The 23,873-nt window shown below is 35.9% G+C and overlaps 2 protein-coding genes across 10 annotated transcripts; both read right to left on the minus strand.

Annotated features, from left to right (window-relative positions):
• Window positions 1–1,821: 1,821 nt before the first annotated feature.
• armc7 (armadillo repeat containing 7) lies at window positions 1,822–4,666 on the minus strand. Of its 2 annotated transcripts, none has more exons than XM_067369833.1 (4): window positions 4,458–4,666; window positions 3,182–3,303; window positions 2,850–2,993; window positions 1,822–2,760 (listed from the first exon to the last, which is right to left on the minus strand). In XM_067369833.1, exons 2-4 carry the CDS (start codon window positions 3,267–3,269, stop codon window positions 2,414–2,416), a joined length of 579 nt encoding a protein of 192 aa, XP_067225934.1. In that variant the 5' UTR covers window positions 3,270–3,303; window positions 4,458–4,666; the 3' UTR covers window positions 1,822–2,413. The 2 variants fall into 2 exon arrangements, with proteins under 2 accessions (XP_067225934.1, XP_067225933.1); XM_067369832.1 differs by having other exon boundaries at window positions 4,373–4,663.
• A 4,444-nt stretch (window positions 4,667–9,110) lies between these two features.
• Window positions 9,111–23,360, minus strand: ndel1a (nudE neurodevelopment protein 1-like 1a). 8 transcript variants are annotated; one of them, XM_067369650.1, is made up of 12 exons: window positions 23,163–23,357; window positions 22,641–22,814; window positions 21,638–21,749; window positions 21,200–21,381; window positions 19,861–19,957; window positions 15,812–15,965; window positions 15,562–15,710; window positions 14,565–14,701; window positions 14,191–14,364; window positions 14,019–14,110; window positions 13,737–13,879; window positions 9,115–10,242 (listed from the first exon to the last, which is right to left on the minus strand). In XM_067369650.1, the coding sequence occupies exons 5-12, from the start codon at window positions 19,944–19,946 to the stop codon at window positions 10,149–10,151; spliced, it is 1,029 nt and encodes a 342-aa protein (XP_067225751.1). In that variant the 5' UTR covers window positions 19,947–19,957; window positions 21,200–21,381; window positions 21,638–21,749; window positions 22,641–22,814; window positions 23,163–23,357; the 3' UTR covers window positions 9,115–10,148. The 8 variants fall into 8 exon arrangements, 7 of the variants coding, with proteins under 7 accessions (XP_067225754.1, XP_067225753.1, XP_067225751.1 ...); XM_067369653.1 differs by lacking the exons at window positions 21,200–21,381; window positions 21,638–21,749 and adding an exon at window positions 13,393–13,427 and having other exon boundaries at window positions 9,111–10,242; window positions 23,163–23,358; XR_010892726.1 differs by lacking the exons at window positions 21,200–21,381; window positions 21,638–21,749 and having other exon boundaries at window positions 9,114–9,559; window positions 10,031–10,242; window positions 23,163–23,356.
• Between the last annotated feature and the right edge of the window lie 513 nt (window positions 23,361–23,873).

Raw genomic sequence — 23,873 nt, forward strand, 5'->3', positions numbered from 1 at the left:
AGTTTTTTCTTATAATTTAATGACTTTATTCTCAACATTTTATCTCGACTTTTTTCTTGAAATTTAACAAATTTATTCTCAACATTTAATGAGTTTATTCTCAACATTTTATTTCGACTTTTTTCTCGAAATTTAATGACTTTATTCTCAACATTTAATGAGTTTATTCTCAACATTTTATTTCGACTTTTTTCTCGAAATTTAATGACTTTATTCTCAACATTTTATCTCAACTTTTGTCTCGTAATTTAATGACTTTATTCTCAACATTTTATCTCGACTTTTTTCTTGAAATTTAACAAATTTATTCTCAACATTTTATCTCGACTTTTTTCTTGAAATTTAACAAATTTATTCTCAACATTTTATCTCGACTTTTTTCTTGAAATTTAACGAGTTTTTTCTCGTAATTTAATCAGTTTATTCTCAACATTTTATCTCGACTTTTTTCTCGAAATTTAACGAGTTTTTTCTCGTAATTTAATCAGTTTATTCTCAACATTTTATTTTGACTTTTTTCTCGTAATTTAATGACTTTATTCTCAACATTTTATCTAGACTTTTTTCTTGAAATTAAACGAGTTTTTTCTCGTAATTTAGTGACTTTATTCTCAACATTTTATCTCGACTTTTTTCTCGAAATTTAACAATTTTTTTCTCGTAATTTAACGACTATTCTCAACATTTTATCTCGACTTTTTTCTTGAAATTTAACGAGTTTTTTCTCATAATTTAATGACTTTATTCTCAACATTTTATCTCGACTTTTTTCTTGAAATTTAACAAGTTTTTTCTTATAATTTAATGACTTTATTCTCAACATTTTATCTCGACTTTTTTCTTGAAATTTAACAAATTTATTCTCAACATTTAATGAGTTTATTCTCAACATTTTATTTCGACTTTTTTCTCGAAATTTAATGACTTTATTCTCAACATTTTATCTCAACTTTTGTCTCGTAATTTAATGACTTTATTCTCAACATTTTATCTCGACTTTTTTCTTGAAATTTAACAAATTTATTCTCAACATTTTATCTCGACTTTTTTCTTGAAATTTAACAAATTTATTCTCAACATTTTATCTCGACTTTTTTCTTGAAATTTAACAAGTTTTTTCTCGTAATTTAATGTGAGTTTATTCTCAACATTTTATCGACTTTTTTCTTGAAATTTAACGAGTTTTTTCTCGTAATTTAATGACTTTATTCTCAACATTTTATCGACTTTTTTCTTGAAATTTAACGAGTTTTTTCTCGTAATTTAATCAGTTTATTCTCAACATTTTATCGACTTTTTTCTCGAAATTTAACAAGTTTTTTCTCGTAATTTAATGACTTTATTCTCAACATTTTATCTCAACTTTTTTCTTGAAATTTAACGAGTTTTTTCTCATAATTTTATGAGTTTATTCTCAACATTTTATTTCGACTTTTTTCTCGAAATTTAATGACTTTATTCTCAACATTTTATCTCAACTTTTTTCTCGTAATTTAATGACTTTATTCTCAACATTTTATTTCGACTTTTTTCTCTAAATTTAACAAGTTTTTTCTCATAATTTAATGACTTTATTCTCAACATTTTATTTCGACTTTAATCTCGAGATGGTTTTATTTTTTTATTATTGCTTGGCCCTAATCCTCTTCAGTACAAAAGTAATCTAGTCAAAAAGTAGTTCATCCAAAAATTAAATTTCTGTCACACCTCATGTCGTTCCACACCCGTAAGACCTTTGTTCATCTTCGGGACACAAATTAAGATATTTTGATGAAAGTAGTAAAAACATTGTTAAAATAGCCAATTGGACTATAGTGGTTCAACCTTAATGTTACAAAGCGACGAGAATAGTTTTTGTGTGTGAAAACAAAACAAAAATAACAACTTTATTCAACAATTTGAACTCAGTGCAGGCTTCCTTGTTTACGTCCGAATGCTGGCTCATCATTGGTCGGATCCTGTGTCAGCATCGCATGCAGCGACGCATGCATGGGACGTCACTACATATGGCAATGGTTAAAATTGTTAATTAAAGTCAATTTGTTTGTTTTTGCTCACAAACAAGTATTCTCGTCAATTCATAACTTTAAGGTTGAACCCCTGTAGTCACATTGACTATTTTAACCACGTTTTTACTACCTTTCTATAAGTCAAAAGGTATAATGACATTGCTGCCTATGTGTGGTTCAGACACCCTCGGATTTCATCAAAAATATTTTAATCTGTGTTCCGAAGAAGAACGAAGGTCTTACGGGTGTGGAACAATATGAAGGTGGGTAATTAATGACAGAAATTTATTTTTTGTGTAAACCCAGACACGATTTATTAAGAAAATAAGGTTTTATTTTTCAAAATAATCTTAAATTACACAATTTAAACATTTTCAATTGTCCAGAAACAATTACATGCGAAATCAATCCTTTGGAAGTGGAATCCCCACCACTGATTGACTTTGTCCCTGCATTGCCTCTCGGGCTCTGTCCACTTGTTCCTGTGTGCAGTAGTCCTGCAGGAAGACAGAAGCCAGGTTCCTGAGGCGCGGGTTCTCTGTGAGAGAGAAGCGCTGCATGCACTGCACCACTGCGCTGTCTGTGGTCTCAGCGCGCGAGGCAGCTGTGGTGAGGTTCATTAATGTAGTGATGGCAGAGAGAACAGTCTCATCTCTGTTACTCGACAGGCATGATATCACTAATGGGACTCCACCGCTTTGCAGGATCTGATCACGGGACTCACGCTCCATGCTGAGGTTACATAAACCACCTGTATGATTTCAAACATTATGTTGATTCATTTGAACACATTATAACAGCAATAGATATATTACACTACAACCTCACAGCTATACCAACCAATTCCAAACTCCACAAAGTTGTCGTTCTCTTCTGTCAACATGTCCAGGAAGAGCTCAGTGACCTGGAGCATTCGCAGAGCTTCCATGTTGGATGGATCATAAGCAAAGTTGGCCAGGTTTGCCAGCACTTGCTCTTTAGCCTCTGTCAAGAATTGAAAAGACAAATGATGCTGTTTTCAGACAACCTAATACTATTACTGGAAAGACAGCTGTAAACTATTAATGTATGTACTGATTATAGTTTGTCAAGTAAAGGAATATAGATTGTACAAACTGAATCAAGCACATACTGTATATAAATATGTAATGCATATGTAAGCATTGACTTACCCTCACTGTCAGTGTCCTGAAACTCTGTGACCAGCCCCTGCAGGAACTCAAACCTGTCAGACACAGAGAATCGATTCTTTCCTGCCATCACAGATGGATCATGGGTAACATGGGTTTAACACCTGCAGACAGACGGAAAGAGAAACAGCTTTTTTACCACATGTAAATAGATGGACAGATGCTCAAAGGATGATGGATGGATAGTAAAAGGCAGTTGTCTAAAAGATTGCTAATTCAGTATTTGTATATTATTTTTTTCACATGTTTATATGGTATACTGGGAAACAAGGATAAGCATTTTTAGTTGTAAGCAAGTTTCAAATGCTTTATTTGGCAAAAAAATTCAATATATGCAAAGATCAATATTAACAGTGTTGACCCTTCTTCCCCCTCTGAGTTTATCACAATTTGTGGGCTTCTGTTTGTTCACTTGCCCTTTGAGAATTGACCACAGGTTCTCTATGGGATTAGGATCCAGGAAGTTGCCTGGCCACAAATCAAAAATTTCAACGTAATGATCTCAGAGCTACTTCATCACCACATCATCATTTTGCCTTGAAAAATACACAGCTCATCACCAAATTGCTCCTGGGTCATTGGGAGAAGTTGCACTTGCTGGACATTTTGATATCATTCTTTATTCCTGGCAGATGCCTGCAGAATTTCAGTCTTTCCAAAAAAAAAAAAAAAACCATCAAGGACAGAAGTGGCATCTTTGCTGCCCTTCTTGACACCAGGCGGTTGTCCAAAAGTCCTTTCCTCACTGTGCGTAAAGGTCCAAAAAATTGTGAAATTTGGGTTTTTGTGATAAAGTTCTTTATTTTTTCTTGGGCAATGAAACTTTGCAAGCATCTGATTACTCTGCACAATAATCTAGAAACAATGTGAATCAACACAACAACTGAAGCAGCAAACTTTGCAAAACATAAGGGCGGTTTTATAAAACGGTGTAAAATTGTATTGCAATAAGTTTGTATAGAGACAGGAGGATGGATGGATGGATGGGCAATTTTATTACACATTGTAAAACTGTATTACAATAAGTTCGCAATACAGACAGATAACAAAAAGGTTCGTAATACTGAGAGATGTCGTCAATGCACCATACTATACACACTGTACATCTACACATACAATATTTTAATACTAAAGCATAACACGACAACAATAAAGACAAGAGGTGAGACTTACACGTGCACAATAATGCTGAAGAAAGTCATTTGTGCTTCTACTACAAACTTATATAATTTGAATTTCACGTCTACGGAAACTGTACCTTCGGATTGTAAATACAAATTAATTTAATCCAAAAAGGTCTGTTTGCTCAGGTTTCCCAAGCTCAACACGCCTGGTCCGTCAGTAAATACTTCCCCGCATTAACTGTCATCTGTGGTTCCTGTGATCTAAAGTTTATTCCTCATAAAACTGCTTACCAGTAAAATATCATAACATAAAATTGTAATGGGGTAAATTATCCAGAGCATTCTCCCTACTTCGTAAAACAATATGTCAAATAAATGAAGCGATATATTTCATAACGCACGAGCCGGAAGTAATGCTCGGGGTTAATATGTGCAGTAAATATTCATCCGTGTGCAGGTCAGGCTCAGAACTAGTCTCACTGAGACTTGCTGTTTTGTCTGTTTTCACGAAGACTATACATTTCCAGCATGAAACAGTCCAAACTATCCACTGGGAAGCGCCTTACAAAACCTATTCTTTTTGGGACACTGCTCGTAGGTTTGGCCACAGCATTTTGGAATAGGTGAGATAACACGCCCCCTTGACATTGACACCGTGCATATGTGTATAATAATAGGGTTTAGAATATGAAATAATACAGATTGTGTGTAGAAAGCGCAGTATTGTGCTGTATGGCAGTGTTAAACGAGTCTAGACCTAGACAAAGCACATGTGGATACAGTATAACCTAAATAACATCTTTGCTGTGATGTCTGATATCATGATTCTGCCTTGTGCATGAAGGCATTTGTTCATGGAGGACCTGGCAGATATCAGGGAGCAGGAGCGAGCCCGTAATGAGGCCAAGCGGCTGGAGGTGCTTGAAAGGAGGCAGAGACAAATAGATGAAGTTATAGAGAAGAAGAGTGCAGGGGACAGGTGAGATGATGACTGCACTCCCTGCAGGAGACAAGCACTGATGAGGACAACGTGGGACATTTTTTGAAGTGCCATAAAAGTCGTTCTTTGATCGTTCTGTTATTGCTAAAATGGGACAGAAGTTGCGTTAAAAGTCTATGGAAAGCAAGTAAAATTTAGCCAACACAATACATAGCCTGTTAGCTGTTCTGTTGGCAGTAATGATTTTGAATTGTTTGCCTTGATCATATTTAACTGCAACAGTTGGATTTTCAAGAGGATTTTACGTCACGCAAATGGTGTAAATCAGTAATTAATAGACCACAGTGGGCCAAACAGATTTATGTCCCTCATTCCTACCTCTGACAAAAAGCTGCTTGGATTGTATATAACATTTTTATGTACTATTCAAATTAAAAATCGATTTCACCAGTTAAAAAAAAAGCCTACATAAATAAATTTGGATAAATAAAAAGTTGTTGCACTGTAAAGTCGGTATATGTATTGTTATTTTTAACTAAACCTATTAAAATCATTTCCATTCATTGAAATAAAATCTAAAACTCGGCTAAAAGATGAAAACTAACTTAAAGGTGCAGTATGTAATATCAAAGATTACAGAATAACACAAGACGTGTCACTCCTATTGTTTTGAATGGGAGAAAGTGTAACGCGCAATATGGCGGAATAAGTCCCGCCTTCTAAAGCCAAGAGCCAATCGCCGACTGGTAAAGTCATCACGTCACTTCAGCCGCCATTAGAATCACCGGTTTCTATAGAAACAGTCAGACGCGCGCCTCCGAAGAGACGCGCATTTAGGTCTGCGCATGCGCATTAGCTTGACCCAGCCTGGAAAAAAAAATGTTTTTGTTTTTTTTGTCATGATTCGAGCATTTAGAAGCTAAATTTATGAGTCGGTTGTTGTTAGATTTCATTGGTGACTTCAAATATCAAATTTAATCGTAAGGTTGATGAACAGTTTTGGAGAATCTGATGTTTCCCCATTCAAAGAGATCGGAGCTGCATGATGCCCAGGATGCCCGAGAGGCGTTTCAAAGATGGCCGCCGAGTGAAATGACTTGTCTTAAAGGGACTTTGGTAATATTGACAGCCAGTGGCTGAAATGGGTACTGCAGTCCATATTCAAAATATCGCAGAGGGTTGTTTCTCCCATCCCCTCCTCCTCAGACTCGACGCACGTTCACGCTGGTTGCCAGTTTGAGAACACACAACAGGAACCACGAGCACTGCTAGTCGATGAGTTGATTTATCCACATTTTAATATGCCTCTGATCACAGAGCTTTTTAGATGAATGCTTAGGCTTTTTAGGGGAGTAGAATCTGCAATCTCTGTTTGCTGTTTTCCATGACTGCATGGTTTTCCAGCGGACAGGTGGTGAGAAATCGAGTCCCCCCAGGAATTGGGACACCTTTAGGACCCCAAGTGATCCTATTGGTTCGGACTTTTAATGGGTAGTATTTTTAGCACCTGATCATAATTCCTGCAAAATCAGGTTATGATTTATATATCAAAATCCGTAATAATGACCATTATTGTCTTTTATATTACAAGGTTCATTCATATTCTAGTATAACTGAAGCTATAGGTTATGAAATCAAGCATTTCTTGTTCTTACTGTTTTTTAATTAGCTTATGTACTAACATGGCATACATCTAACTGATTAGCCTGCTAGCTTAGCTTATATCTTTTTGCTTCCAATATCTGTCGGCCGCCATTATGGGGTGAAAATACTAACTGGACCATTGAATCCTTCACATCTTACGCACCCAAAATCGGCGAATTTCACTGACAAATCAGAAGTTCAATAGAACAGTTTTTTTCAAATGAAATCAATTGTAAATTTTGTGGCACCTACAATAAATGTTGTATTGTTTTATTTTACCAGTTGTGGAATCCAACCATTCAACCATCTGATTTCCATTTTATGCAGCTTTACACATTTATTCATAGTAAATTAATAATTAATTAATTTAAGATCATCATGTTTGCAGCGAACAATATATTTCAGACCTAGTGGAGTAATAGTAATAATAGTATCACTCCACCAGGTCCGAATTGAAATCTATATATTGTACGTTTTAATGGATCACGCAACAAACATAACGATTTTATAATGCATGATGCATTGCTGTGTCTGTTATCGCATAATTCCCACTTTTGGACACTTTTGCTGTTATATTCATATATTTATTGTCCAACATTCCCAAATTTTTCTGATTCATGTCCTTAATTTAATTTCATATGTTATTAATTTAGTGTGTATAATGCTAATACTAGATCTTTTAAATAATTTTAATCCAAACTGACTGGGTTTCTAGAGAGCAAATGTTTCGCCATAGAAACTAGTGGATTGCCGAGTCGCTTTCACCCCAAAATGGCGGAAACGCGGGGCTGCTTCTGGGCGCCGGTGTTGCAGTGGAACGTTCTATCGAGTGTCGCTTCTTGTTAATGTATATTCTTTTCCCGCAGTGTCAAATACTAGTGGGTAAATTGGCAGTGGGTGGAATCATACAGACCAAAACAAAAACAGACATTCGGACTCAGAATGCACATTTCAAAGTAGAATAACTAGCAGTAGCATTGTTTTTCAAAGAAACAAGTATGTTACCTTAGCATGTTTCCAAAATATCTGCAAACATTATGGTTTTTTCTTAATGTAGTTATAAGTATAAAAAAAAATTTAAAAAATACTACAGGACTTCAGTTAAAAGATTAGAAACTTTGTCTTGGCAACTGAGATAAAATAAGTTAAAGTACTCAAATGACTAAAAATGAAATATTGAAGCTAAATAGAAATATTAAAGGTGCCCTAGAACGTCTTTTTAAACTATGTAATATAAGTCTAAGGTGTCCCCTGAATGTGTCTGTGAAGTTTCAGCTCAAAATACCCCATAGATTTGTTTTAATTCATTTTTTTAACTGCCTATTTTGGGGCATCGTTAACTATGCACCGATATATAGGTTGCGGCCCCTTTAATTCTTGTGCTCGCCTTGAACAGCATAAACACAGTTCACACAGCTAATATAACACACAAAATGGATCTTTACAAAGTGTTCGTCATGCAGCATGTCTAATTGCGTAAGTATGGTATTTATTTGGATGTTTACATTTGATTCTGAATGAGTTTGATAGTGCTCCGTGGCTAAAGCTAACATTACACACTGTTGGAGAGATTTATAAAGAATGAAGTTGTGTTTATGAATTATACAGACTGCAAGTGTTTAATAATGAAAATAGCGACGGCTCTTGTCTGCGTGAATACAGTAAGAAACAATGGTAACTTTAACCACATTTAACAGTACATTAGCAACATGCTAATGAAACATTTAGAAAGACAATTTACAAATATCACTAAAAATATCATGTTATCATGGATCATGTCAGTTATTATTGCTCCATCTGCCATTTTTCGCTATTGTTCTTGCTTGCTTACCTAGTCTGATGATTCAGCTGTGCAGATCCAGACGTTCTGTCCTTGTCTAATGCTTGATCATGGGCTGGCATATGCAAATATTGGGGTCATACATATTAATGATCCCGACTGTTACGTAACAGTCGGTGTTATGTTGAGATTTGCCTGTTCTTCAGAGGTCTTTTAAACAAATGAGATTTATATAAGAAGGAAACAATGGAGTTTGAAACTCAGTGTATGTCATTTCCATGTACTGAATTCTTATTTAACTATGCCAAGGTAAATTCAATATTTAATTCTAGGGCACCTTTAAATAAAATGAAGCCAATAAAATCTATTCTAATAAAATAATAATACAGTATATAAAATAAAGAAATAAAACTGGTTGGCATCATTGATCTATATGAATTTATATAATGCAATATTTTACAGTGGTAACACTATATTATAGTGTTTGTTACAATAACACAGACTCATGAGAACACTACCATTTATTTGAGCACGCAAAAGTAACAAAAAGTGCTTTTTTAACACATTGCACTATTCAAACCAAAGTGAATAAGATTTATCCTTCACAACAAGGAAAAAAAAATGAGTGGATATTCCAGCAAATACTATGAGGCTGGGAAACCAACCTGAGACTCTAGGGCATGTGACATACAGTATTACTAAAGCAGTCAATTATCAATATGACTGAAACAATGTTTAAAATGCAAACCTGCTGGAGAAACTAATCTTCATGTGCAACTCAAATAACTTTCACACTTACACCAGGCCACGTTTCAGGGGACTAAAATACGGGAAGTTCTGAGGCACACATTAGCACTTAATATAAATCCTACCTGGGGAAAAAAAAAAATGCCCTTGTGAACAAAGACTGAAGAATTAGGGATTTTAGTGCACAAGTAAGTCTAGATAGTCAGAGCTTCGGATCTTTCTTTTCTTTCAAAATACATTTTATCATTTATATATCAAGTCTACCTTCTTTTACACAAACACTCCATGTGTTTCACAACATATATTAATAGTGTAAATTCCCTTTTGTTTTCAGATTTCACATACATTGCCTTCCAACACTACAGCAATAAATACATTTTTAGACCGTGGTAAAAGACATCACATTTGCAAAGAATAGAGAAAACTTAATTAACTATGTACATACTGTATATGCTTATGTAAATTAACAGTAACCATAAATATATTAGATGGGTATATACATCTTTAGGAAATATTAACAAGTATTTCACCAGTAAAATGTAGGATATTAAAACAGAGACTAGTATGAGGTGCTGCTACAGTTGGGCATTACTAACCTTGTTGTAACCCACTGTAATCTCAACTCAGATTCAGTAGTGTATTAAAAGGAATAGTTATATTGCTGTATAGTGCTTCTTTCAGTGGATGAAATGGAGTTTGTCTCTGGAGTGAGTGTCACACGCTGAGCACCAGGCCGGATGGAGAGTTGGAACGTGGCGGGGCTGTAATGTTCGTCATGGCGCCAGGGTCCAAACCGTTCACTGTCCTGCTGTGCTCACAGAAACATGAGACTGAGGTTAGATGCTTCAAATGAGGCATTTGAGCTCTCTACAATGCGAGCCATCAGACCATTCATACTACTGTTAGAACTGTTGCTAAGATTTCTTTTCAGTCCACACCAACTGGATAAACTAGATGGGATTTGGCACAAAAAAAGCAGCGTTTCCCGAAACCAAAAGGACAGTTAATATGAGTAGCAAAGCTCACACGGCAGTGAATTGGTGTAGATAAGCAAGCAGGAACAAGCTCTGAAACTGTAGATTTTCTCAGGCAAAGGCCTAAAACAGCCCAGACCACTCAATGCGGCCCCAAGAGACACACCAGACACAAACACTCTACAGTCCATCAGTACAAAGGTAATTTGATGACCATCATCAGCTACACATCACTGTGTCTGTTCTTGTTACCTTGAAACACACGAACGCAATATTTGTACTGCACTACTTTAAAATCAAATCACTGGAGTGTACTGGAGACTGCCAAAGCCCACTCTGCTGTTATCCTGATCAAAACACTCCCTGGATTTCTGTAGAAAGCTCATCTGAAGATCTGAAAAGTCTTACGCAGCAGAAACACAAGCCCTGGACGTCCTCTCCGTACCGTTTCCCAGGACACAGTGATTCAGCACTGCAGTGATCTGCGTAACACTGCGGGAGAGTGTGGATTCTCTAGAACCTTCTGATCCAAAAGACACTCAGATTCTTGAAATGACTCGGTCTTCTTAAATGGATTACATGACAATAAAGCTACTTATTCATTAATCATGCTTAAAGGGTTAGTTCACACAAAAATGAAAATATTGTCATTTATTACTCACCCTCATGTCGTTCCACACCCGTTACACCTTCGGAACACAAATTAAGATATTTTTGATGAAATCCGATGGCTCAGTGAGACCTCTATTGCTGGCAATGTCACCGAACCTCTCAAGATCCAGAAAGGAACTCAAAACATATTTAAAACAGTTAATGTGAGTACAGTGGTTCTACCATAATATTGTAAAGAGACAATATTATGTGCGCCAAAAAACAACAACAAAAGAACGACTTTTCAACAATATCTAGTGATGGGTGATTTCAAAACACTGCTTCATGAAGCTTTGAAGCTTTATGAATCTTTTGTTTCGAATTAGTGATTTGGATTGCATATCAAACTGCTGAAACCACGTGACTTAGGCGCTCCGAATAACTGATTCAAATCAAAAGATTTGTAAAACTTTTGAGAGTTTTTTTTAAATCAGCCATCACTAGATATGTTGCTTTATATTATTAAGGTAGAACAACTGTAGTCACAAGAACTGTTTTAAACATGTTTTGAGTACCTTTCTGGATCTTAAGAAATTCGGTGGCATTGCCAAGGCCTCAATGAGCCATCGGATTTCATCAAAAATATCTTAATTTGTGCTCCGAAGATGAACGAAGGTCTTACGGGTGTGGAACTACATGAGGGTAAGTAATAAATTACATAATTTTCATTTTTCGGTGAACTAACCATTTGAAGTCAACATGCCATGCTCAGCTTTAGTTACTGTAGATTTACTAGTGTGATCTGGTACACTACCATTCGAAAGTTTGAGGTCAGTAACCTTTTTTTTATATAGAAAATTATACTTTTATTCAGCAATGATGCATTAAATTGATCAAAAGTGACAGTAAAGACTTACCCCCAGTTTCACTGACAAGGCTTAGACTAAAATGCCTGTTTGAGCCGTTTTAACTAAAAGCAACCTGTACTGACATATCTTAAAATATGTCCGTGCCATTGTTTTGTCTCAAGATGCACACCAGTAATGTTTTATTTTTCCCCCCCAGTGAACATTTCTAAAAGCTTCTTAAATGCCAAAATTGAACTAAGGCCTAATTCCTGGTTTAGGTATGAAAAAAATCAGCTTGCCATCACAGAAATAAATCACATTTTAAAATATATTACAATATAAAACAATATTGCTGTTTTTACTGTATTTCTGATCAATAAATGGTGAGCATGAGACTTTAAAAAGAACTCCAAACTTGTGAATGGCAGTAGAAATAATACCATACAGTCCCAGTTTTTTTCTCATTGAATATTTCGCTTTACTCAGAAATGTCATTATTGAAGTAAAGTGAGCAGCGAATGTTGTTTCATGTTGACTTTAACAAGAAAAATGAACATGATCTAACTAATGACTAGAACAGTCTAATCCTGAAATTCAGTTCATCATACCGACAGACAGATGAGGAGAGAAGCTCATAGTTTAGCACTTAGGGTGAACTCCATAAATTCCAAGATTTTTAAAGGGCCTTTCTAGTTTTGAATCTTCAGCTAAAGGTCAAAACACTGGCCCAGTCCTCTCACATTTAGTTAAATAAACCACATTTGAGCAAACCTATGGAGTGCACCTTTGCAGACAATTAGAGCCACCACCAAGATGTTAGTGGAGATGATATGATCTTAAAGGGTTAGTTCACCCAAAAATGAAAATTATCCCATGATTTACTCACCCTCAAGCCATCATAGGTGTATATAATTATCTTCTTTCAGATGAACACAATCAGATATATTTAAAAAATATTCTTAGTCCTCCAAGGTTTATAATGGTCGTGAATGAGAACTCCCCAAATAAATAAATAAATAAATAAATGCATCCATTCATAAAAAAAAAGAATCCATATGACTCCAGAGGGTTCATTTTAAAGAAATGTAGGAGGATTTCGATATTACAGAAGAGGAGCTTGAGTTTGTTGCACAGCCCTATTTGTTTGAACCCAGAGAGGCATCTAAGATTATGATGCTCCTACATCCTGCGTCATACATCGCATCACCGCTTACTCATTTGGCGCAAGTCAACTTGTGCAATTTTGCTTACAGTCATCCGCCGGAAGCTAGTTATTTGAATTTCTAAAGCTTTAAATATGGATATTTTTCATACAAAAACACATCCCTTCTCATCCCTAAATATATCTCTGATTGTGTTTGTCTGAAAGAAGACAGTACTATACACTTAGAATGGCTTGAGGGTGAGCAAATCATGGGATCATTTTAATTTTTGGGTGAATTATCCCTTTTACCTAGTGGATTATAGTACTCTTAAGTCATATGCAGGGGGTTGTTAACCAGCATGCATGGATCCCCACATAAAACTCCTAGTTGGATCATTTACCCAAGAGCAACGCAGGGAAAATGACCCTCTCTCTTCTGCTGAGGAGAGAAACACAAAGGTCTGAGAGAATTTTATCTCCTGTATCACTTAGACTCATTATTACAATCACACTTTCCTTCAATCTGCTCTTCAATTTAGTCCTCACACACAAAAAAATTAACAGCTGAGTATTTAAACACTTTTTTTAGCCCTTAATTTGAAACAAACTGCTTCCGATTGAAATCAGAAGTACACAATGCAATTATGGGTAACATGTAGATCAAATAAGGTAACTGCTCAACAACATCTAATGGTTTGATTTTTTTTCTTCTCTGAACTGTAGCAGAACAAAATGGCCAACTCACGCTTTATCGAAGTAGGATGTGTGTAGCGAGTAATTTGAAATGTCGCCGTTAATCAGATTGCCGTTGACATTTGTGACATAGTTCTTCCTGGCTGCCTGATCCTTGGCAAAATTTCGACAGGCTGCGAGCTTAGACTCTAAAGCCTAAGAAACAGAACAAACTCTTGGATTAGACCCCAAATTTTTTTTATGCAAATGATGATTCACAAACAAAACTGTGAACAATTATTTATGTAAATAGCTTTTATTCATATAAAAAGTTCAGCCTACAGATTTTACTCACCCCAACTTTGCGCAATAGATCGCCAACAATATTGAGCGCTGATATTCTAGCAGATGGAGTGAGGGCTGCATTAGTGGAACTGTTAGCCAGAACTGCAAAAGACAAGAACCAAGTTAGTCGTGCAAACACGCGTGGCACTGTATACATCTGAGAGAGAAATCCAGCCGTCTACCTGTCTGGCTGGTGAAAGCATTGTCCAGGTTCTTGCTGAGAGGTGTAGCCGGCAGAGAGAGGGAGGCCTGGACTGCTGAGTCTGTTTTGTCATTGTCTGGAGTCGGAGAGCTGGGGGCCGACATTCTTGTCACCTCCGGTCGGCTCTCTCGCACCGCAAGCTCTTGCCGCAAATCTACAAATGGAAACAGATATCAATTCATAACTTTCACTTGCAAACAATAATGCTGATGAGTATGTAACATGACTTCATTCCACAAGCAGGAACAGCCTTTTACTGACAGAACAGAGTCTATACACACTTGAGAAGCCTGGAATGAGGAACTAGCTATAATTATGCATGACAACATTTCTGAGAGGAAAGTCAGTGAATACCTCTGGCTTCATCTTTTAGTCTCTGCACAGACACCAGGAGAGACTCTTTCTCATCCAGTTCACTCTCCAGAAAAGCATTCCTCTCGATGGCCTGGTTCAGCCTCTGCTCAAAGTCTTCCAGAGATGTAATTGTGGCTCTGTGGTAACACACCATAGTGAAATAAACTATAAATTACAGTAGAATAGTGGAAAAGCATACAACCTACAAGGGTAGAACCCTTAAAGACGACATGTAATCAAAATAGACATTTATTTTCTTAATAAATGTCTCGTTATGTGAAATTCACAAAACAAAAACAAATGTTTTATAAACTTTAATCAGAATTGGATTCACTTTCCCTGTTTGTTTGTTTTTTTTTCTGATGATGTAATAAAGGATGTGTGGGTGGGGGGTACATTTTTACTATATAATATTGATCACATTAACTTATCCAATAAAAGCCTACAAAAAAACCAACAAAAACTGACAAAAAATAAAATAAAAATACTGCACACCCTACATGCACTCAAAGACATACTGTACATATTACATATACTACCGTTCAAAAGATTTGAGTCAGTAAGTTATTTTTTAAAGAAATTAATACTTTTATTTAGCAAGGATGCATTAAATTGATCAAAAGTGACATTTATAATTTCAACATGTTAAGAAATAATAATAACATGTTAATCATATGATAATAAAGTTATTATAATGATAATAATAAAAGAATATTTCCTGACCACCAACTCAGCATATTAGAATGATTTCTGATGGATCATGTGACACTGAGGACTGGAGTAATGGCTGCTGAAAATTCAGTTTTGCCATCACAGGAATAAGTTTTAAAATATATTTAAATAGAAACAGCTGTTAAAATAGTAATATTTCACAGTATTACTGTTTTTACTGTATTTTTGATCAAATAAATGCAGCCTTGAGGAGCATAAGAGACACTGACCGAAAAATGTATCATTTTAAGATTAGCTTAAGAATTGTAAGATGATGCCCTCTGACCTCTTAGCTCTCTCCAGGTCGTCATTGGCCTGCTCTAGCTCTCTGACGTATTTATGCAGCTGCTCCTTGATGCCTCGAGTCTGGCTGAGGTCATCCTCCAGTACAGAGATCTGTTTATAGCTCTGAGAATACTGATACTCCAGCTTCTCCTACAGAAAAAGAGAAAGCAAAGACACACACTCTTTAGGTCTGCCCTTGCTTTAATGTTCTTTACACACACTCAGCCTGTGTTTAACTCCCACACACTCACCCTGAGCGAGTCGAGTTCATGCTGCAGTCTCTCATTGTCTGCCTGCAGGTCTCTGATACGATGCTCCGCTTGGCCCAGTTGTGTCTCCAGCTCTGTCTCCAGCTCTCTGCTCCCCTCTTGGAACTCCAGCAATTCCTCCTGTGCCTCTTTATAACTGAACACACACACACATCAGAATACTGTTTAGCACCTTTAGCTAATGCATACAACACACAAACAAATGAAAATATTTGCATATTCTGTTTCTTAAACCGAGCTTGTCCTTCCGTAAACTATAGCCTACTGAACACCAAAACAAGCTCTGTCAAACCATGCACTTCACTTTGGGAACTGAGGTGACTTCAAATTTAATTTATAGTAGTGTTGAAAAGTTTGGGGTCAATAGATGTTTTTTTAAAAGAATTGCATACTTTAAGGCTTGTTTAAACCAAGGATGATAACTATAACGATATAGTTCTAAAATCATCCTAAATATAAAAAGAATAGCAAAGTCGAAGTCCACACCACAACTATATAACAATAATGGCACTGAGAAACAATATCATTGGAATCACTTTCAGAACCATATTTTTCCAGTTGATGAACTATAAAAACATTGACAGCCAATCAGAATCCATCCTGCTTTTAAAGTGACAGACAACCCAATATGGTTATCGTTATAGTTATCTTTCTAGGTGTGAAATTGTAAAAATATTGCACAATATTACTGTACTTATACTCAAATAAATACAGACTTGGTGAGCATTAGAGACTTCTTTTAAAAACATTTTTAAGAAAAAACATGTTTTTCACATCCTCGTATAACACACTTATACCATTATTTAATGAATGTGATTAAGCCGATTCAAGCCCTGCTGTAAATAACCACTTTTGTTTACAGTGTACTAGTGACCAGGGAAGAGTGCTGACCTGGTCCTCTTTATGTAATCACCACCCAGCATTATGGTGTGCAAGGATCTAAAAATAGCATCGGTGCAATATTTCCCTACCCAGTCATGCTACAGCCACGTGAGCTAGGAGACAGGGAAGGACAACCTTATCCAGGGAAAACGAGACCACTAGAACAGTGAGAAAAGTACATGATGCCCTGGCAGCACAGGAGAGAATCAGCAACTTAAAAAATCTGTGACTCGTTTTTGTAGTCTCTGAAGTGCTGATTAGGGTGTTTTACTAGTGGGTCAGAACTGGGTAGTTGGAGTTATCACATGTCAGTGAGACCCAGTGGAGAGAACAAGAGCCTCCCTGCAGACACCATGATGTGCTTTGCTAAAACAGCTCTAAGGCAAATCAAATGACCCCTTTTTTGATAGCAAAGCTGATAGTGATACCTATTTGCATGTCATCAGTTAACACTGTATTAAGGTCTGTTCAACCTATATTATATATAGTATCTCAATTAAACTAAATAAACACTGGTGTGAATAGTGCTTTAGTCAGTTAAAGGGGCTATATGTATTAATCTTATTATAATTATTATTATTACCAATGTATGAACAGCTTGTAATGAAACTTAATAAGAGGTCACTTCCTAGGTTGTCTATGAAAGCATGTAGGCTGATTTTTATGTGAAGGACGTTTTTGCTGGGAAAATCAAAAGGATGTGACGTTTACACGCACTCCCAAGAGCCTCTATTCCGTTCTATGACACACGAAACAAATGCTTATACAATGTTCAGGACAATGCTGAAAGAGCCACTCTCTACTGTAATATTAATGTTTCATGCAAAGAAAAGGGAATTATTCAAACTAGTCTCACATAGATATAGTCTCAAATATACTTTATAATCAAAATATCATAACAGTATAATTTTAATTATCTCATCTGTCGACATGATGCCAGTGAATTGCAGATCTTGTGCAAACATAACCGCATCGCTACGATCAGATGCTTTCTTAAAGGTGCCCTAGAACTTTTTTTTAAAAGATGTAATATAAGTCTAAGGTGTCCCTTGAATGTGTCTGTGAAGTTTCAGCTCAAAATACCCCATAGATTTTTTTTTATTCATTTTTTTAACTGCCTATTTTGGGGCATCATTACAAATGAGCCGATTCAGGGTGTGTGGCCCTTTAAATGCTGACGCTCCCCGCCCACGGAGCTCGTGCTTGCCTTAAACAACATAAAAAAAGTTCACACAGCTAATATAACCCTCAAAATGGATCTTTACAAAGTGTTCGTCATGCAGCATGTCTAATCGCGTAAGTACAGTGTTTATTTTGATGTTTACATTGATTCTGAATGAGTTTGAGGCTGTTCTCCGTTAACGGCTAATGCTACACTGTTGAAGAGATTTATAAAGAATGAAGTTGTGTTTATGCATTATACTGACTGCAAGTGTTTAATAATGAAAATAGCGATGGCTCTTGTCTCTTTGAATACAGTAAGAAACGATGGTAACTTTAACCACATTGATTTAACAGTACATTAGCAACATGCTAACGAAACATTTAGAAAGACAATTTACAAATATCACTAAAAATATCATGTTATCATGAATCATGTCAGTTATTATTGCTCCATCTGCCATTTTTCGCTATTGTCCTTGCTTGCTTACCTAGTCTGATGATTCGGCTGTGCAGAGATCCAGACGTGTAATCCCTTTCATAATGTTGGGAACATGGGCTGGCATATGCAAATATTGGGGCGTACACCCCGACTGTTACGTAACAGAGATTTGAGATTTGCCTGTTTTTCGGAGGTCTTTTAAACAAATGAGATTTACATAAGGAGGAGGAAATAATGGAGTTTGAGACTCACTGTATATCTTTTCCATGTACTGAACTCTTGTTATTTAACTATGCCAAGGTAAATTCAATTTTTGAATCTAGGGCACCTTTAACTGCTGCTTTCTCACCTCTGTCATTTTTTGTTGTGTTATTTTGTTACTGAGTTGTTCCAAACCTGTAGACATTTCTTTGTTCTAATGTACACAAAAGGAAGATATTTGGAAGAATCTTTGTAACCAAGCAGATCTCGCCCCCCATTGACTACCATAGTAGGAAAAAAAAAAATACAATGGTAGTCAATGGGGGGCAAGATCTGCTTGGTTACAAACATTCTTCCAAATATCTTCCTTTGTGTACAGCAGAACAAAGAAATTTATAGAGGTTTGGAGCAACTTGAAGGTGAGTCAATGATAGAATTTTCATTTTTGGGTGAACTATCCCTTTAAGTGGTTGCTAGTGTGTTCTGTGTGATTGCTAACAAGCTCAAGTAAAAAAAAAGCCCACTCCTCAAATCTATATGACTTGGTTCCCTTGGTCCAAGTAGATCAATGAGATTGTTCATCCATTCCACCATGTGAAAAATCATCACATTGCTTAGAAAATTAATAACACACCTCTCTTCGACAAGCACAAACATATATTGTGGATGTGTTTGAGAGAGAGATGTCACACAATCAAAAAAGGTACAAAGTAGATCGAATCTCTCATTCAGATTAAATAGAAGGATTTCTTTGAGCTTTTGAAACTCCCGTCGTTTGTTTTTTTTATGTAACCATGCGTAACCCATACAGTAGACCATTAATCACTTGGGTGTAGCAAGTTTTTGTGTGTGTAAATGCCATCAGCTGCCCCTTTTCCTGACAATGATCTGAGATTCGTTACACAAAGGGAGTCTGAAACACTCCACAACTAAGTTGAGAAATGGTGCTTTGGGATGCAATTTACCAAGCAACAAGCATGTCGTGTAATCTCTTTTAGATTACAATCCTACTAAGAGTTTTTCAATGATAAAATTAGCAGTGGGAGTCTATATCAAATCACAACAGTGAAACCCATTGAAGGGAATTCCCACTGTGGCGGATTGCATAAGGTTACATAAATGGACTTATGTGAGAGGAAATTTTCAAACATACATTCCTAATGAATGAGAACAGGTTGCATTGGTTTTTATTCACAGCATTCATATACATTACTTCAGGACAAAAGAAAATATGAATAGTGAACACTGAGGACAACATGAAAGAAAGCTCTCAGGTGTCACACAACAAAACAGAGACCTGAGATATGTGCCTGAGTTCAATGCTACTCACTGTACTGCCACTTACTTTTTCTTGTACTTCAGTGAAAGTGCCTTCCAGAAATCAATTTCCTCGTCTTTGGAGGCGAATTTTGGTATCATATTTGCATCCATGACAAATAAACCTGAAAAAGTACACAAAAGCACCAATATTCTTTAGCATACAAAAGTAAACAAAAAATGTACTCAAAATTAAATATTGAAATATATTAATATTACCATGAACATGTTTTTTGAGGAATAAAGCATGTCATGCCAAAACTGGTTGTCTACCAAATGTCAATGGATTTGTGCCAAAATACAGAGGCTGCGTCTGAAATCGCATATTTGAGTAAGTAGTACTTATTTTGAATAAGTACTTACTGTGCTGGCACTAAATAAAAGTATGTTCTATATAGTATGAGTGTCTGTAGTATAAATGTAATCCAGACATACTACATTTGACATGCATACCAGCGTCAGTTACGACACTTCACTGCCATTTGCAAATCCTTTCCTGTGGCCTCATGAGATAGTAAAGTGTCCATTGTATGCAAACTTCCGAATCTTGCCAGTAGTAGGTCATCCAGGTACTTTTTGCCTACTCTTTTGTGAGTACTGAGAATTTGGACATACTTTTTTTGTCACACTGTTTTTTGCCTACTATATAGTAGGGAAGTACGCAATTTCAGACACAGCCTGAGTTTTATTGGATGTGCGCCTGTGACGTTAACCACAAAAGATATGGAAATTATTTTATCCTTCCTTTTAAAAGTTGAAAGTCTACACTACTGTTGAAAAGTTTGGGGTTGCCAGGATTTGCCAACATTTTAGAAAGAATTCTCTTATGCTCACTAAGACTGCATTTATTTTATGAAAAGCACAGTAAAAACAGTGAAATATTATTACAACTCAAATGTAATTTATTTGGTTTTGGCAGCTATTACTCCAGTCTTTGATGTCACATGATCCTTTAAAAAACATTGTAATTTGCTGATTTCGGTGATTATCACCTATGATTATCAATGGTGAAAACAGCCGTGTTGCTTGTTTTTGTGTAAACAGTGATACTTTTCAGCATTTTTTAACGAATATAAAATTCAAAAGAGAGCATTTAAAAATATAAATCTTTTCTAACAAAATCTGTCACATTTGATCAATTTAAAGTGTCCCTGCAGAATAAAATCTCATTGACCACAAACTTTTGAAAAGTAGCGTATTCATTTAGCTAACTATTGCATGACTATTTGCATTTAGCATCATCAGAACAGACCTGTGACCCACTTTTGGGTCATGAACCACCAGTTGAGAACCACTGAACTAGATCATTCTTTGATTTCACAATCTGAACACATCTTTCATGCGTGTAAATTAGCTGCAGCATGTACCTCAGTTCACCTCTAGATGGGCTACTGCTGTCCCAAATAATCAATAGAACTGCGTGCAGTCTGACCCAACCCATAGAAGCTTCATGTGCCCTGTTCACACACGCCAGAACACAATCGCCCTCTAGTTATAGGTCATAGCCTGACATACCATAGCTCTTTTCTGATGAACTATGAATTGAAAACTAAACAGAAGAACAGTCAATTAGTCCTTCATAAACAAACAATATTTAGTCAAATGTCCTAAACTCAATGTCGCATCTGCTTTACTTACACAAGACATTGTGTTTTAAAGCATGAAGACAACTAAAACTCTTAAGCCTTCCCGGCACACCCATACTTCACCGCCTTTCTATTTTTCTTTCTGTTTCCTTATGCATGATTTCTCATTGCATGACAAACTTATGTTGGTATCAACTTATTAAAATCTGTTTTTCTTACAATATTCATGCCATGGCTGGTTATAAATGATGTGTCTGCTTGTACAATACTGTCAACACCTGATGGAACCACTTAAACACTGTATTTACAGTTCTCCTAAAATGCATCAGATCTGCAAAGACAGAGGGAATGAATTAACAATGTTATGCGTTTATGCATTACTACTTATATATATATATATATATATATATATATATATATATATATATATATATATATATATATATATATATATATATATATAATATTAATATTTAAAACATATGCATATAAATTTAAGCAATTAAAGAGTGACAAAAACAGACGTGCCATTCACTCATGTATCAAATGAGTCATCCTCTAAGAAATTAAATGTGTACACAAAATAGAGAAAAGTGGGGAGATGTTTAAAAAAATTATGCATACTAAACTAAAACCACACAGAAAGGGCAAAGTTGGAAAATAATACACTTTCAAAAATGTAGACTTGTTAAAAATGAAATGTTGATTTTCAGTCACCTTTATGGTCTTATAAACTCTTAATGAACTGATGCGCTCTGTCCAGATGACAGGCTTATTTACACTATCGGTCTAACAACTAAACGATAAATATATCTTCTCTGCTTCATCAAATCTACTGCCAACAAATGTATCGAGTACCAGAAACATCACATCCGACATATTTCTCTGTAAATACCACTGACACCACGATAACCCGTCAATTTTCACTAGCTAGCCACGAGCTAACTGACGTTAGGCTAACAACAACAGCAGTGATGATGCGCTTTAAATGTACACGAATAGATATGACATTTACATTAAAATGATGTCGAAACGCATATATGTGACTATAGTGAGCGACATGAGATGTTATTTTTTTCTGCTAGCGCTAGTGGATGAGATGCTGCTGATAAAGAGCAAGCAGGGTGTTGTCTTATTTTTGATAATCTACTTATGTGATCATCTGCGCTTTTTAAAGATTTGCATCATGTATAAAGATTGAGATGTGGTTTAATGAACTCACCTGCACATTTCCAGGATCTTTAACGCTGACAGTAGGACTGACTGTGATCCCGCCACAGTCTTCAGTATTTCAGCATCCTCTCTCCCCCAATGACGTGTGTCGTGTAAACTGATCCTGGCGACGCCTCTCACAACACCAACATAACGTAACGTTTCTTTCTTTATTTATTTAGGACTGAAACGTCAGTTAAAAATAACATTTAAAAATATTACCTTTTATTTAGTTAGTTATTTACTTACAGCTGAAACGTTGGTTGAATAACGTAACACAAAAACAAATATGACTTTTTATTTATTTAGAGCTGAAATGTTACTTAAATAACGTAACAACAGATATATGACTTTTTAATTATTTTATCTGAACCTTTAAATAGGGTGAATGAAAATGAAGTTTCTTATATTCTTCACTTATAATTTGTCATTCTCGTGTTTTTGATAATATAATCCAAATGGCTACGTAGTTTATGACGAATTTAAAGGGTAAGTTCACCCAAAAATGAAAATTCTGTCATTTATTACTTACCCTCATGCCGTTCCACACCCATATGACCTTCGTTAATCTTCAGAACACAAATTAAGATATTTTAGTTGAAATCCGATAGCTCCGTGACCGTGAGGCCTCCATAGGGAGCAATGGACACTTCCTCTCTCAAGATCCATTAATGTACTAAAAACATATTTAAATCGGTTCATGTGAGTACAGTGGTTCAATATTGGAGCGCCAAAAAACAAAATAACTACTTGTATAGTGATGGCCGATTTCAAAACACTACTTCAGGAAGCTTCGGAGCATTATGATTCAGTGTATCGAATCATGATTCAGATCGCGTGTTAAACTGCCAACGGCTGAAATCACGTGACTTTGGCGCTCCGAACAGCAGATTTGATACACTGATTCATCTGTGCTCCGATGCTCCCTGAAGCATTGTTTTGAAATCAGCCATCACTAAATAAGTCGTTATTTTGTTTTTTTGGCGCTCCAAAAATATTCTCGTCGCTTTATAATATTAATATTGAACCACTGTACTCACATGAACCGATTTAAATATGTTTTAGTACCTTTATGGATCTTGAGAGAGGAAGTGTCATTGCTCCCTATGGAGGCCTCACAGAGCTATCGGATTTCAATTAAAATATCTTAATTTGTGTTCTGAAGATTAACGAAGGTCTTACAGGTGTGGAACGGCGTGAAGGTGAGTAATAAATGACAGAATTTTCATTTCGGGGTGAACTA

Source organism: Chanodichthys erythropterus, chromosome 19 (genome assembly GCF_024489055.1).
Source record: "Chanodichthys erythropterus isolate Z2021 chromosome 19, ASM2448905v1, whole genome shotgun sequence".
NCBI classification, from domain to species: Eukaryota; Metazoa; Chordata; class Actinopteri; order Cypriniformes; family Xenocyprididae; genus Chanodichthys; species Chanodichthys erythropterus.

Excerpts from the sequence above, each read along its gene's own strand:
- armc7 (XM_067369833.1), bottom strand. The coding sequence starts at position 3,269 with ATGGCAGGAAAGAATCGATTCTCTGTGTCTGACAGGTTTGAGTTCCTG. Across the intron at positions 2,994-3,181 it reads TCAGGACACTGACAGTGAGG|AGGCTAAAGAGCAAGTGCTG; the intron begins GTAAGTCAATGC and ends AATTCTTGACAG. Across the intron at positions 2,761-2,849 it reads CTTTGTGGAGTTTGGAATTG|GTGGTTTATGTAACCTCAGC; the intron begins GTTGGTATAGCT and ends GAAATCATACAG.
- ndel1a (XM_067369649.1), bottom strand. The coding sequence starts at position 19,946 with ATGGATGCAAATATGATACCAAAATTCGCCTCCAAAGACGAGGAAATT. Across the intron at positions 15,966-19,860 it reads TCACTGAAGTACAAGAAAAA|TTATAAAGAGGCACAGGAGG; the intron begins GTAAGTGGCAGT and ends GTGTGTGTTCAG. Across the intron at positions 10,243-13,736 it reads ACATCCTACTTCGATAAAGC|CAGGACAGTGAACGGTTTGG; the intron begins GTGAGTTGGCCA and ends CTGTGAGCACAG.